Here is a 15,011-nt window from a genome sequence, read left to right on the forward strand (position 1 = left end):
CCGCAGCCAACGGGCGGCGAGGGTGCAGCGGCGGGAGCGCCACCGCCGGCGGGGTGGGGGCAAGGCTATAAAGAAGACCCAGAGGTAAGAAACTAACAAAAACACAACCACAAGTTATGCCCGTGCTGTGCCTCGACCGCAGCAAAGACAAGCGGTGTGGGGTTTGGGATGAACCTACACGTCGCGTGGGGGAGAGAAAGGGTATCTTCCTCTTTAGCATAAGCCATTTGCATAGTGTCTGTAGACCGGAGTTTACTTTCAGCAGGAAACCGTAGCCGAATTTTTACCCCCTCTTTAAGTCTGTATCATTTGAGAAGTCTTTGGCATTTTGGAGAAAGGAAATGATCATTACCAAATCAGAGTTGGCGCAGCTGAAATAAATGATGTCCAATGCAGTGTTCGTAGCAATGATGGAGAAAAGTTTCCAACAAGAGTGAACAGCAATTGGGTCTAACTTAAAGGGACAATGGTTTGTGAGATGCATATGGCAAAGAACAGGGCCCAAATCCTTAGGGAATATTTCAAATTTTACAATGTTGCTTACTTATATTCTTCTAAAATTTTTGAACTTCCTCTGTTAAAATGTATTACTTTCTTATGACCTTTATTTGCAAAGAAACTTGTATCTATGCTTTGAATGTCAATTTGCAGTAATTAATTTCAGATGGCATTTTGTATTTGAGAATGTGTTTCTATATAATAGAGGAAGAGAAGGTCTATAGTCCAAACAAAAACAGAAAATTGTATTGAAATAAATGGTTTCATCCATTGAAAAGATGCTACCTTTAATTTATAGGACACCAACTAAGCAATTTAAATATTAAGAGGACAATTTTTAGAAAGAGAATAAGCTTTTGTTTTGTTATTTTTGCCTTGAAACTGTAGAGGCCTTTCCTGAAAAAGGCTCTTCCATTTATAGCTGAAATACTGAAAACCTTATTTGTGCCACAGCAGCTCCATAATGATGAATCCTCTTAAGGAACCAGGAAAAAAAAAAACAAAACCTGAGTTCAAAACAACATTCAATTTACTGTTGGATATACCAGTGATGTGGCAAGGCTAAATGAATTTATGTTCTTATAGCCATAAAAGAAATGTTATTCTTTTACCTTACTGCAGAAAGGTTATGCGTATCACTTGTTTATATTTAATTATTCAATAAAATGTGCATTGGGTTTGAAAAGCTGCAAGATACTTAGTATCTTAAAGGACATAAAACTTAAAGATAAACATTTCTGTTATTCCTTAGCAATTTTTAAAACTTGTAATTTTACCTGGAATCTGAATCGCTTTCTTCCAAGTGAGACCTGAAAGAAGCCCTAAGTAACAGGTGGTTGGCTTCCCCCATTGACACCTGTGGGTCAGACATAAAACCAGTTTTCGGACAAAACCCACAAACTGGCTTCCTACGTGAATGATCTACCCTTTAAGAACTAGCCAGGGAAATACAGTTCTGCCGTAGGTAAATCATAAAGCATCCAAGATTAGAATTCTTTAAATTACATTAAAAATAGTTTTAAAAAAACATGTATTTAGTTACTTAGTAATTACTTTCTTTTCCCAAAGAAAGCTTTATAAAATTATGCCAGAGAAAAGGAGACTGGAACGTAGCAACAAAGCTGTTGGGGGGCAGGGAGGGGGGGCTGAAGTTCACCTAAATATCTCAGCTGCAGAAAATGAGTTTTCAGAAGCCAACGTTTAGATATCAAAACAACCAAACCAAGGCTAAAAACCTCAAATGTGTACAACTATAACTGGCTATTAAACCAAATCATACCAAAGTTTCTCATTAAAATTTACTGCTGTTCAAAAACACACTGAAATTAGGTGGGAGTCAAAAAAAAATATGTTCTCTTCTATAAAATAAGTGATCCAACAAACTGCACTTGATTATTTCTCATTTAATGTGAAAACGATGATCTTGTGAAGGCTACATACCACAGTATTAGGCATTACTTAATATCAATTTTAATGGCTACGTTACATCATCAAAAAATAATATGACAATTGGTGGCACATTACATGCTTTCCAAAACTGCTGTAAAACAGAAATAATGTGAATTCAAGTACATACTGCTGACCAAACAGGGATCGCTCTTAAGTGACGAGATGGCCAACTTTACGGGTTAGCAAGATAAAACAGAGCTCTCCATCCCTTTTCCCTCGGTATGAAAATGAGTCTTCGATGATAAAATAACAAGATCCAAGATACAGTAAATCCAAGTATTTACCAAAGTTTAATGCCGCTTTAGACCAAATAAAAACAAAAAGGAAAAATTAAGGAAATCATTCTTATTCTAAATTTCATTTTCTTTTTCTTGTTCTTAGTTAACGAGCCCTTCAAAGACTTTCTCATCACACAGTAACTTCTAAACTCCCAGTTGAAATAAAATGCGGTGAGGTAACATTTAATTAAAGCAACAAGTTATCCCAGTTACGTGACAATGACTTCCTGCCAGTTTGAGAGATACTTCATAGCATTCAACAAAGAAGAAACTTGGATAATTATTGCAAGAAAACGTTGCCTCATCTCAAATTTGAAGTTCAATGTAGTTTATCTAAGACATTTTATCTTTGGGCCACTAAAAAAGAAGACAGTTTATTAAATTACACCAGTCTCCAGGCAGATGCCGTAAAAGAAAGGCTCTTTAGACATGAATCATTCTTAAATTAGCAAGCTGATATTCTTTTTTCTAAATGATGGGAATGTTTATTGATAACATGAAATGTATCAATTTTTATAAGATCCCACTGCTAACTTAAAAATAAGTAACAAGTAACCACCACTGACACTGAAAGTTATCTAGTGATAAGAAACTGCACATTTAGTCAGAAAATAGTTAACCTGTAATTCTAGTTACACACTGGTCATGAAAACACAGTCCCCGTTTTCCAGAGACCATGTGTTAAACCCGAATTTGAACAATGAAACTGTATTTTCTGAATCTCTATATTGCAAATAGAAGCAAAATTACGAGCACGATTTCTGTTTTCATATAAGACGTAAACATTATTTTACCATGTCTCTAGTCGTAGGGTACATGTTCCATCTACACGGGAAATAAAATACTAGGGAGGTGAAGCTTCTTAAAATATTTCAATCAAACACCCGAAAGCGCAGGGTTTTCCCAGTGCAGGGGAGGTGCCCACAAAACAGCCACATGTCTGAAAGAGGCGGTCAGGTCTACGCTGTCAGTCTTCACGCTGGCTCAGATCATCCGGGCTGGGCTGGTGCTAACACTGTCCCACCGGCACGAGAAGGAGCCACTATCTGGATTTTCAGTGCTGCCTATTTACCTATCTTTTACAATTCAGCAAACCCGGCTCGGTGTTTCTACACATATATGTCATTGCATTTCCTGATAATGTTTGCCTGTGAAGGAGAGCTGCACTCACAGGCCTTTAGCTTTTTACAGCAGCTTATCCAAAACAAGACAACATAAAAATGCCACTAATAAACAACCCAGCGTCTTTAAGAATTTAAATACCTAATATCATGACAGTGAGCTTTAGGTAAGAATCTATTATTAGCGAGCTTTCTTCTCCATGACTGGACATAATTCACTATTCCTAAGATGGTAACGTTAGAATTCTTTTTCAGGATTCCTGCGGAGCTGTGCTCATTTTACATCCGTGTGAACTGCTGTCATCGCTGCTATGTCCAAGCCCAGAGGATGAACTGGAAAAGAAGAGAGGGGGAAAATAATAAAAAGAGGAAATTGGTTTTCACAACACACTCAAAGCCTGAGTAACAGAGGAGAACTTTAATTATCTCCAGTCACAAAGAGAGACAGGAAATTTGGACTTTTAATTAGCCATTTGGAGTGCAGTTGGATATTTTTTTAGCTAGATAATTTAAACGCGAATAATTCAAGTCTGACTAAATGAAAGTCACATAATCAGAATGCAGATAATTGAATTTCTACTGCATTCATTAATTCAGTGTGGAGGTGTGTGTGAAGACTACTATGATGAGCTGTCACAGCTCAATAAAATCTCAGTCAATTAATTTTTCCATTATCTTAGTATTACATCAACAAAAAAGTGAAGTGTGTGTATATATATATCTATCTACCCATGTGCATATGTGCATGCTGTATTATATAGATACATGTATGTTCCGTCGAAATGCAAGGCAGTACCTTTCTGAGTCATAATCTATATCATTTTCTTTTTTTCCTTCTTCATCTTCTTCAGGGAAACGTCTGTTCATCAAGGCAAACTTGTGAATTGCGTCTTCTACAGTGTACTTAGTCTGCCCGGAGACGCAGGCCTCAATGTCTTCCGAATTCAAATGGCTCTGTAGGAAGAGGTGAAGGCAGCTGTCCGAGAGCAGCAGAGCGTTCTGCAGGACCCTGTGTCAGAGAAACAAGGAGACCCCTCGGTGAGCGGGGCTGGACAACTAGAGGGCAGGAGAGAGGAGGAACGTTAGAAATGTGCCGCCGAAATAATTTCTCGACTATGGCGAACTTTGCATCAATTAAAGGCGCTGCCTATTAAAGGGATGAAAGCATATGTTAACTTTTATTCAATTATTTGGAAATTTAGGTGAGTCAAAACATGAAGCTAATAGTTGAGAACATCTGTTAAAAGAATAACTTCAAGGACATTCCTTCAATTTAACCATCTGTTATGACCATGTGGATTAATTATGCAAAGACTTTGCTGATAGTCATAGAAATGTATTCTACTTAAAAAAAAAAAATTTTTTTTTTTACTGCCAACCGGCATGTCTGTTGTGTGATCTTTATTGGCTAGGCTGTCATGAAACATCAAAACTTCCCACTACTATTAAAAATTATATTTAAAAGCCAATACATTTCTCAGCATGTTTTACCTTTTAAAACTTTACAAGTATGCTTATGGACATGTTTACAAGAGCTAAGCTGAGAGCTGGCTTTTTATTGAATACCTAAGACTGACGAGAAATTTCTCCATACTTGGCAGCAGCGCTGTAAATCTAGTTATTAAAATAAGTCACCAAATAACATTGCTCCCGGCCAATATCACCATCTATATACTTAAACGATGATGATCCTGTGGTAAGTACATACTAGCCTTCCCACAGTCAGCATCAAAGTTTGCAAAGAGTGCAGACTTCAACCAGTGCATCAGAACTACGTGGAAAATTAAAAATGACTCTGTAACAAATCCATACGTGCTCAAATTCATATTATTACTGAATGTGGGTTTTCTTTCTGAAATGCATGTCTTGGAAGGGGAAATGAGGTCAAAGTACACCCTTATTTTTAAATAAAAACCAGTTTTATCTTTTCTGGAAAGATCTTGATGCATGGTGATTTAGTCTTTATGAATAGTTCAATAAAAATATACTACAAGGCACTGAGAGCAGATGGAAGGGACCAAACTAAAATACTAAAACCTGAGCATAATTTTGCCCAACATGGGATTTTTCATAGAGAGCTCTATGAAAAACAGATTTTGTATGTCAGGCCAAAGGAACCTTACCTTGTAGTCTGCATTTTTACACAAACAATTAGAAAAGTAAGTCTTTTTTGGTCATTCATAAAATTTCACTTAAAATCCAACATCATTAGCAGACTTCCTTCACAATAAAACAGAGTTATTTCTTCAAGAAGGCAGAAGTCTAAATACGTACAGGCTCACAACCAAAGTGTAGCTTACAAAAAATTTACCAAACGTAGCCTGGGAGATTCTTCTTTACTGGCTCTACCAGAAGGAGAAAGAAAAGCTCTGAGCGTTTTAAAAGGGCCAAACTCCCGAGCAGAGCCGCTGAGTACCTCCCTTCCCTCCACACCCTCTGCCCCAGCTTCTCCCAGAAGCTGACGGTGTCACATGGTAAAGATTAATTTACCAAGTACAAGTAGTAAAGTAGTAAATCCCTTTTACCACTCTTTGAGATTTATTTTCTACATTTACAAATGTTTACCACTCTCGTTTTAAATACTCGAAATCAAGAGAAGATTTATATGGCAACAACCCATTAATATGAACTTGCACTCGCCAGGAAGTTTGCACGGAGTGTTTCCTGCACCCTTCTGTCTGTCAGTGGCTTTCCTGCCCGCCAGGGCACAAGTAACTGCTCACAGGATTATACTTACTGCTTTATTTCTGTTGGAAATGTGTTTTATTTTCTTTATAAAATAATGGGTAATCTTTAAAATTGATTTTAGATGGTTTGAGGCATTACACCACAAAAGTAATGAGCACTAATGCCAATGATATTGGACACAAATTCATTTTAGCTTTATTTCACGTCTAAAGCAATTCTACTGAGCCTTGAACTGCTCACGTGCTGTTATTAACTTGCTGGTAACCTAACACATGGGTGCAGCAAACAAAAGTGATCAGAGTCCAGGTTGATCGGGACCTCAAGGCTACTGTCCTTTTTCTTGAGCTATAATTCAATTTCCAATTTTACTGTACATTAGACTCATTATTTCCCAGCGTTTTCTCTTCTGCTCACTACTGCCATCTGGAGGACGTGCCCGTGAAAGGCGAGAGGGAGCTGGCACATGCCCGGCTCACAGTTCTCCTGTGGGAGAAGGTGGCCCTGGAGGCAAGATCTGCACACCACACATGCCTGGGGTTCACAGACAGGACATCTGAATGCCCTCTGGCTGGCTGGCTGGCTAAATTTATGCTACCGTACTCCATGGGTATGGCTTTTAAATAAGCAAAATAATTTTTTAATACATTTATGATTTTTTAACTCTCAGATATTTCATTTCACAATTAAAAATGCAAAATTTTGAAAATATTTCCCCATCTGGTTGAGTGAGCCTCACTCATTCATTTTCAGAAACACCTGGTTTACTGTATTTCAGAGAGTGTTGTGACTGCCGTCATCATCATATTACATCCTGTTTTTACCTGGGTCATATTTGTGCCCCATTTCCCACAAACAAATCTAATAGCAGAAATTAACTTCAACCTTCATATAAAGAGTACTTTGTAAAACAGTCAATAAAATGTCATCCTATAAGCCTCCATTAAAACAAATGTATACAATTTCCAAGCCTTGATAAAAGGAGCAACATATAGCCTCTCGAATTTTAAAGGAATTTCTGAAAAGATATTTACAACACGAGTCAAACATTATTCCTTTCCCCGTAACAACTTTAAACTAAACAAGGCAAATCTTGGTTTTCCCTTGAATTGGACACAGTTGAAAATCTGGTTTTCCTCAACCTGATTTTATTAGGTGTATTATATACTGGTTCCGTTGGGAACAATAGATAGCTATGCAAAACCATTTAATCCTAACTAAGGGGCCCTGTCTACGGAACCCAATATAATGACATATACACATGTGCGCAGTGTGTGGAGGTTCGCCGTTGGATGTAGGGGCAAAAGAATTTAAGTCCTCTTACTGTTGCGAAAAAAAATAAAACCTACAAATCTTCACTGAAGACATTCATGGTCTGTGCTATGGTGCCCTCTATTGAATACAAAGACTTGTAAATACTGTGTGTGTGTGTGTGTGTGTGTGCGCGCGTGTGTGTGTTTGTAAAACTAGTGTTTCCATGGTATCTTTTCATAAAAGGCTATGATATTCCTTAAATTTTTATGAAATGTAAAGCTGGAATACAAAAGTCTACACTGTAAGGCACATGTAGTTATATTAATGGGATTAATTCAGCAAACAAGGAAAGCTGGCTCCCATTCATGATAAGAATCAAACAAAAAATTACGAGGACCGCCGTGTTAGAGTTAGGGACTTACCAACACTGTTTATAATTTTAGTCCATAACTTTCTTTTCCCATAACTAATAGCAGAAGTGACTTATAATTTATAATTAGCCCGGGGCAGGGAGGGGATCCCAAAGGGAGTTTATAGCCAAGACTGAGGGGAAATGAATGTATTTGAAAAATCTCACACTCATACTGACCAAACTTAACTAGCATTTAAGAGTTCTACTAATTGTAAACCTGCCAGATCGTAGAATGACTATGATGCCTCCACTTGTTTATAAAACTGAGCTGACACCCCATTCCTAATACTATTGTGGGAATTCAGCTAAAACATGCAAAAAGCTAGACATACAGCAAGTATTCAATAAATGGTATAAATCATTACTCTTTGGCGCCTAGTCAAAGGAACAACTTTCCAATTCCTTTATGAAGACTGGCCTGGATGTAAAGTTTGTTATTAAAGATGTCTTATTGGGGCACCGGGTGACTCAGTCGGTTAAGTGACTGACTTCAGCTCAGGTCAGATCTCACGGTTTGTGGGTTCGAGCCCCGCGTCCAGCTCTGTGCTGACAGCTCAGAGCTTGGAGCCTGCTTCGGATTCTGTGTCTCCCTCTCTCTGCCCCTCCCCTGCTGTGCTCTGTCTCAAAAATAAATAAAATTTTTAATAAAGTATTATTTTACCTTACGATGAATATATATAGTATATACACATATGCACAGGGACAGCAGCATTTTGGTTTTAAAGGGCTTGAATACATACACTTCTTAGTTCATAACTTCAAAACTTACATAAAAACCAGATTTAAAACAACACATGCGATAAATCCACAGCACAAGCACATACCACATTTTAATGTGTGGTCTCTTCCCTCTCAAGCTCCTAGCTAGAAGTGTCCACAAAAAGCAAGGTACAGGCCACTGACGGTGACCACCACTTAGTGGCTAGCCCCCTGGGCCTCAGGGGATATCACACCGGGGTCAGGACAGGGCGCTGAGACCACCGAGTTGCAAGTCACATCCCACTTCCCAAGGTGGGCTTGGGCGCGGGGGACCTCAGGGGGAAAGAGCTGGGAGGGTGCTACTTCTACACAGACCGGACAAAGCTATGCCTCAGAATCTGAGGGACACAGAACAGAGGGTGAGGAGGACCTAGAGGGGCCACGGTACTTGGGCCATTTAGGTCGGGCCTGAATCCAAGCATGAGATAGTAGAGACTGCTTGCCTTCCTTCAGCTTCAAACCACGTAGAAGCACCAGCTTTCACTTTTTACCATGAAACTCATCAGCTGGAGACTAAGGTTCACGCTCCAGACTGGAACAAACACCACCACCAGAGAACATGCTGTCTCTCCTCGGATTTGACTTGGGGACGAGAACCCAGAGCCGGCTCTGATGAACCTAGCCATCCCCTGAGAAGTAGACAGTACTGTCCCACTAGATGGAAGCTTCAGGTGGAGAAGGATTTGTGTCCACTGTGCGCAGTCCAAAGTCGTCACTGAATAAACAGGTTTCCAGAGGCCTTTCCAAGGCATCATCTTAACGACACAACCGACAGGGGCAGTATCGTGAATGTGCTACGTTATCGTACCCCTTATAACACACTAAGGCACACAAGAATTAAGCGACTTTTCCAAGGTCGGATGGCCTGGGAGCTGAGACTCATGGGAGACCTGGCACCCAGCTCCTCAAGCTCCTGATCCGGGATACTTTCCGCTATGATGTCTGCATCAGATTAAATCAGCAAGCAGCCAAACGACACAGTACACAAAAATAACCAAGCACAAGCCTAAGCGCACTGCAGTCGAAAGACATACATCCAGGCATTGATCTGGTAGATCAGCTGTGGACAGAAAGGTCATATTCAAAGCAGCGAAGTGATTCTTGGTCAAAAACACATGCCCTGAGCTTACCTCAATATAAATACAGAGACACATGCTGTCCTTTGACCTCCAAAAAGGAGACTTCTCTACAGAAGACAAGCAGCCCCCAGTGCTGACGGGGACTGCAGGGTTTGGCTGTCGCTGTCCACGTCCCACTGCCAACGGCTAGTCTGCAGCTTCCAGAACAGCATCTGCACTGACAGGCCACTCGGCCAACATGGACGACCAGGGCCACATATTAAAGGAGACACCATCAGCCATCTGGGTCTCATACAAGAATTAAAATCAAAGCGGTCTCCAAAGGAAATGGGCGGAAAAAACTTGACTAGGTCTTTGTTCCGTCCTGCCTGTGACACCCAAAAGAATACCACTGTAATGTTTTCTGAGGACTCGGCTTGGTTAATGGGTTCTTCTGGTCTCTTGTCATTTTTATTCCTTTGGTTTCTTTTTCCTTTCTGGCCCTCCTTCAATTTATAATCTCGGATGTTTCTGTATGTCTCCATGACCCCTTCCAAGGAAAGACACTATATCAACCTAATGGAAATAAATATTAATATTCATGTGCATGCTTAATATCCAAACCCTTTATGAGTGAGCCATATGGGGAGAAGGCAGTATATTATTTCAGGCTGGCTCCACAGTCCCATAGAGTGAACTCAAAAGGACATTACGGCAGATCCTGAAGCCAGTAGAAAAAGAAAGAGAGCTTAGGAGACCGGGTCCTGCCACTAACCAGCAGTCCTACGATTCAGCCTATTGCCTTATCGATAAAATGGGAAGTTTAAAAAATTAGCTCAAAGCTATTTCCTTCTAAGTGGATCAAAACAGTAACAACCAATACCACACATTACATGCTGCCCCGTTTTGAGTGCTTTCTGTTCATTAAGTCACTTAATCCTCTCAATAACTGTATGAAGTACTACTCTCATTAGCCTCATTTTATAGATAGGAAAAAACAAAAGGACAGAGGAGGTAAAAACTTGCCCAGACCCCTCAGCTAATAAGTCACAGAGCCAAGATTTGAACCCAGAGAGTTTGGCCTCAGCGTCTGTGTGCAAACCAGTGTGCTGTTTCATGGGGTGAGTATTCTATCATTCCAGAGTGGGGGAAGAAAGAAATTACAGTAGTGCGAATTCAAGGTGTTTTTAACTGCACTGCCTACCATCACCAAGCAATCCAGAGGTAATAACCCACCGAGACTATTCAACCGCCAATAAATACTCCCATATAAACACTCCCTCCAAAGAGGAGAGTTAAACTCTTCCTTTAGAAGAGCCCAGAAAAATATTACTTAGCAGCCAGTGCATTATAGAGCTGATTTTGGCCTATCAATCCTAAATGTTGTAAATAAAGACAGTTTTTAAGAAGCACCTTTTTAATAAAGCTCATTTGCTTTCTGGCAAATTTTACTTTTGTCAGTTCAACTCCTTAGTGATTTGGCTCTGCTTTACAGCTTCAGGGACTGCAGATTTATTACCAGACTCAATTAGCTCATTGTTTTCCTTCTAGAAGATACGGTCCCGGATGTGCACTGCAAGATGTGAGCCACAAGATGGCGCTCTGATATAGGAAATGACTTCTGGGCTAGGCTCTAGGTTATTATTAGCATTTGGAACAGTGATCTTTTGCCCACATAATTATAGGACACTCAACTTTTGCAAAGCACTTTGCTCACAACTGCTGTCTGGCCACAAGAGTTTCTGCACACTTACTTTCTGAGGAAATCTTCCAAACCCTGACGACGCTGATCTACATGCTGGCGATTATTCATGTTGAAAAACAGGTTTTTAGCTGGAAGTTCTGGCAGTTGCCTTAGAAAAAAGAAAAAAAATGTTCTTTTAATCATCAAATCAAGGTGGGTTAGTGGCAATATCTCTCAAAGTGAAAGCAAATTGTTATAATTATCATATAGTTGTATATCATGGGGTATATATATATATAATAAGGGTATGAGGAAATTAACTTAAGGGAAAAAACCATTTTTAATTTTTTTTGAGGCCTTTCATGGTCAACACTCACCAAGTTAGTGAAATTAAGTGATAAATTTTGAAGTCGGATGCAGTAGCCACAAAACTAACTAAAGCTATAGATTGCAATCAATAAGCCTATAAAATCCTTCATATTCTCCATATCTTGATGCACGACAAATTTTAAAATATTGAATATGATAATAGAGTCTCCTCACTATCACTTATGTAAATCACTTACACCAGCAACGCATTGCTTTGGAGTCTCTGCCTCAGCCACACGAATTCTCTGTATCTTCTTCGCACACAGGATGTCTTCATTGTAAAACACATGCTGTTGGTCTGTTTGAAGAAAAAGGAAACTCTAAGCCTCCCTTAAGGAAAAAATGTTTTTTCTTCCATCTCTAACTCACCAAATGTGCCCATATTCATTTTCACAGGAGTTTTAAAAACCAAAAGTATGTTTGCACTCATGCTAGATTCCCATCTTGGACAAAGCCCACCAACAGAACGTCCCTGAAAACAGCTGGGTGACATCAATGAGCAGTGTTGTTGGGGCAAGGTCTGACCCTGCCGCTCCCGGAGTCCTGGGGTGGCCTCCTGCTCACCTATCAGTACTGCTTTCAAAGATGAATCATAAACATTAAATCCTGAAATCTAAATGACCAATAAAAGCTCAGGGTCATATGTAGCTGGAGAAGCCTTTGGGAATTAGAGATACTTTTTTATGGCCTTTGACACGTCACCACGAGAAGCCATCATATCCTTGCTATGGCCCATCTGTACAGATCACACAGACCACCAGGTTTGGTGGCTCTCAGGCATCCTGATATCAGTTGGGGGTGGCTGGGGGGGGTGCACGTGTGTGTGTGTGTGTGTGTGTGTGTGTGTGTGTGTGTGTGTGTGTTTTAAGTAGGCTTCACACCCAAAGTGGGTCTTGAACTCACGACCCTGAGACCAAGAGTCGCATGCCCTACTGACTGAGCCACCCAGGCGACCCCTGATATCACTTCTAAACAAGAGAACAGCATTCTCCTTCTCCACTGGATGTGCAAGGGAGTGTGATCCAAGGTAGAGAGAGGCGTGTGGTGCACAGGGACAGTCATACCCATGGGGAGCCCACGTGCCAGTTCTGGCCCTGCCACGCGGCAAGTCACTTAAATTCCAGTTTGCTGAGCGGTAAAATGGAGATGAAGTAGTACATACCCATTTCACCAGGTGGTTGTAAGAACTGATGCTAAGTTCCCGACAAATGTTATTATTATTAATTAATATTATTATTAGATAGGAGATACCAGTTTCCTTCCAGCTACCCTAAAGCAGACTTGGAAAAGCCACCTATGGAGTCCCCATCCTCAGCAAAACAGCAATGCTTCTCCTTGGGGTAAATCCAAGACTGGTGAATACATGCTTCTCCTTTCTCCTTCGTGTAAAACAAGAGACTGGCAAGTATTTTGTCTAATGGTTTCGTAAGGAGATTTCTGTTCTCTAGATTTATTTCAAAATTCTATTTCATAATCTTTACATTGCTAAATGAGAAAGTTTAGGGTCCTCAAGATTCATATTCTTTCAAAATTGTTATTATCCTACCACTTAATAAGCACCCAGCAGTTGTTTGCCATGGCGAATGTGAGGGATTATGTGCCCAGTTCTTAAACCGTTCCCATGAAAGGCATCGCAGAGTTCCTGGTTCTCCTAACCCTGACGCAGTTCAGAAAACCTCAGAACGCAGACAGCTGAAGAGACCTGCCCCCCAGGAGCTACTGGTCTAAAGTCCATCACCTCTGACAAGATGGCAGCCAAGCGCCCCAGAAGGAGTTTGTGGCACAATAACATTCTGTGTGTGGATTTCAAAGCACACCAGGGCCTCACTCTAAAGTGCCCCTGGGGACTAAGTCAGCAGGCCATTCGTACAGGACGAGTGTCCTCCCAAGGCCAGGACACGTGTCCTCTAGAGGACCAAGCTACGGCAGGGACTCCTGACACTTCAGGTAGGACTGAACCAGTTTCAACTCCCCTTCATTTCTCTGTTCCGGATGACTGTGGACGTCAATAACGTGGATGTCGGCTGGAGGTCCACCTGGCACCTACGCCAGACAAAGGTCCATCCGTAAGTCCTTCGTTTGCAGGACAAGGTTGGGAGAGCATCCACAGTCCACTAGTTTACAATTCAAAATAAATGCTGAGGTTTCAGAGTCATCTGGTATCATTTCTCTTGAGGTTAATTTAAACGGGCTAGCCACCAGCTTCTCTACCTGCAAAGCTCTATTGGTACAGCATCTAAATGAGGCTGCTCAGAGCTCTCTAGTCCCCCCTCCGTCCCCTGCCACCTCCATTCCTAATCATAAACAGGTAGGGACAGCTGGGACCAGACTATGCTGAGATCACTAATTTATTAAGCTCCTCTAAATCTATTTGCTTATTTCCGTTATCTCACAAGCCAAAGAAATTTAGTCCTTGTCAATTTATTAGCATTTCAGAGAAATGCCAGAACACGGTCAAATAATATTTGCAGAATCTATCATTTCTGGCTTGAGACAGACATGTCTCAATTCACCTCGTGCAACTTAGGCAGCAGAGAAAAATCTATGCTTTCATTAACTCCCTGAGGATAATTAAATTTCATATCTATCATGAAGTGTGATAAGGACCCACACATTTTTTAGAGGACGTTGAAAAGGCAACTACAGAATTCCGTTTCGTTTTCAAATGCTTACTCTTATATACTTATAATTTTCCACACAGAATGTGTATCTGGTGTGACTTTATGAGTAAAACCAAACAAAATCAAAACATGAGAAAATACAAGGCACACCCCAGCAGTCGCCTTCAATACATGACACAGTCATCAAAAAAGCAGTTCTGAGTTTTTTACTTTTTTCATTTTATTTTCTAAGTTAGGGAACTTTGAAAGAAAAAAAAAAGGGATGGAAGGAGAGAAAAAAAAAGTATGTCCCAATGTGACTATTTACAATGGAAAGATTAAAAGTAGCTGAATTTTACTTCACTTGAATATACTCACAGATAAAATCTGAGTATACATCTGTGCTCCCAAGAGAAGTCTGGGATGGGAACGATAGCTATTTTCATGATCAGGGGCCAAGAAACTACAACCTGTGGGCTACATCCAGCCCGCCACTGGTCTTTGCAAATAAAGTTTTATTGGAATACAGTGACACTTATTCATTTTGTACTGTTTTGTACATTTTGTACTGTGAAAGGCTGCTTTCACCCTACAATACTGGAAGTAAGTAGTTTTGAGAAAGAATGTAGAGCCCACAAAGCTGAAGACGTTTACTATCTGACTCTTCACAAAAGCAGTGTGCTGGCCCTTGTTCGAGATGATTACAGAAGGCCCTACACCACCCGAAAATATTCATGGGATTATAATAAGGTATTATTTCCAAATAAAGCACGTTATTTCTAGTTACTTACCTATATTAATCATGAATCTAGACTAAGGCAAAATAATTGCACATATCTGTTTT

The 15,011-nt window shown here is 40.2% G+C and overlaps 1 protein-coding gene across 6 annotated transcripts in view; it reads right to left on the reverse strand.

Moving 5' to 3' along the window:
* Positions 1-1,885: 1,885 nt before the first annotated feature.
* The window catches only part of SNX10 (sorting nexin 10), a 72,825-nt gene continuing 59,699 nt past the window's right edge, over positions 1,886-15,011 (reverse strand). For all 6 annotated transcript variants that reach the window (XM_029926041.1, XM_029926047.1, XM_029926036.1 and 3 more), the window contains 4 exons: positions 11,765-11,865; positions 11,269-11,367; positions 4,143-4,355; positions 1,886-3,679 (listed from right to left, as the gene is read on the reverse strand). In XM_029926041.1, the coding sequence (XP_029781901.1) occupies positions 3,598-3,679; positions 4,143-4,355; positions 11,269-11,367; positions 11,765-11,865 (495 nt within the window). In that variant the 3' untranslated portion in view covers positions 1,886-3,597. The remainder of the gene's footprint in view (positions 3,680-4,142; positions 4,356-11,268; positions 11,368-11,764; positions 11,866-15,011) is intronic.

The sequence above is a fragment of the Suricata suricatta genome, chromosome 2 (assembly GCF_006229205.1).
Source record: "Suricata suricatta isolate VVHF042 chromosome 2, meerkat_22Aug2017_6uvM2_HiC, whole genome shotgun sequence".
NCBI classification, from domain to species: domain Eukaryota; kingdom Metazoa; phylum Chordata; class Mammalia; order Carnivora; family Herpestidae; genus Suricata; species Suricata suricatta.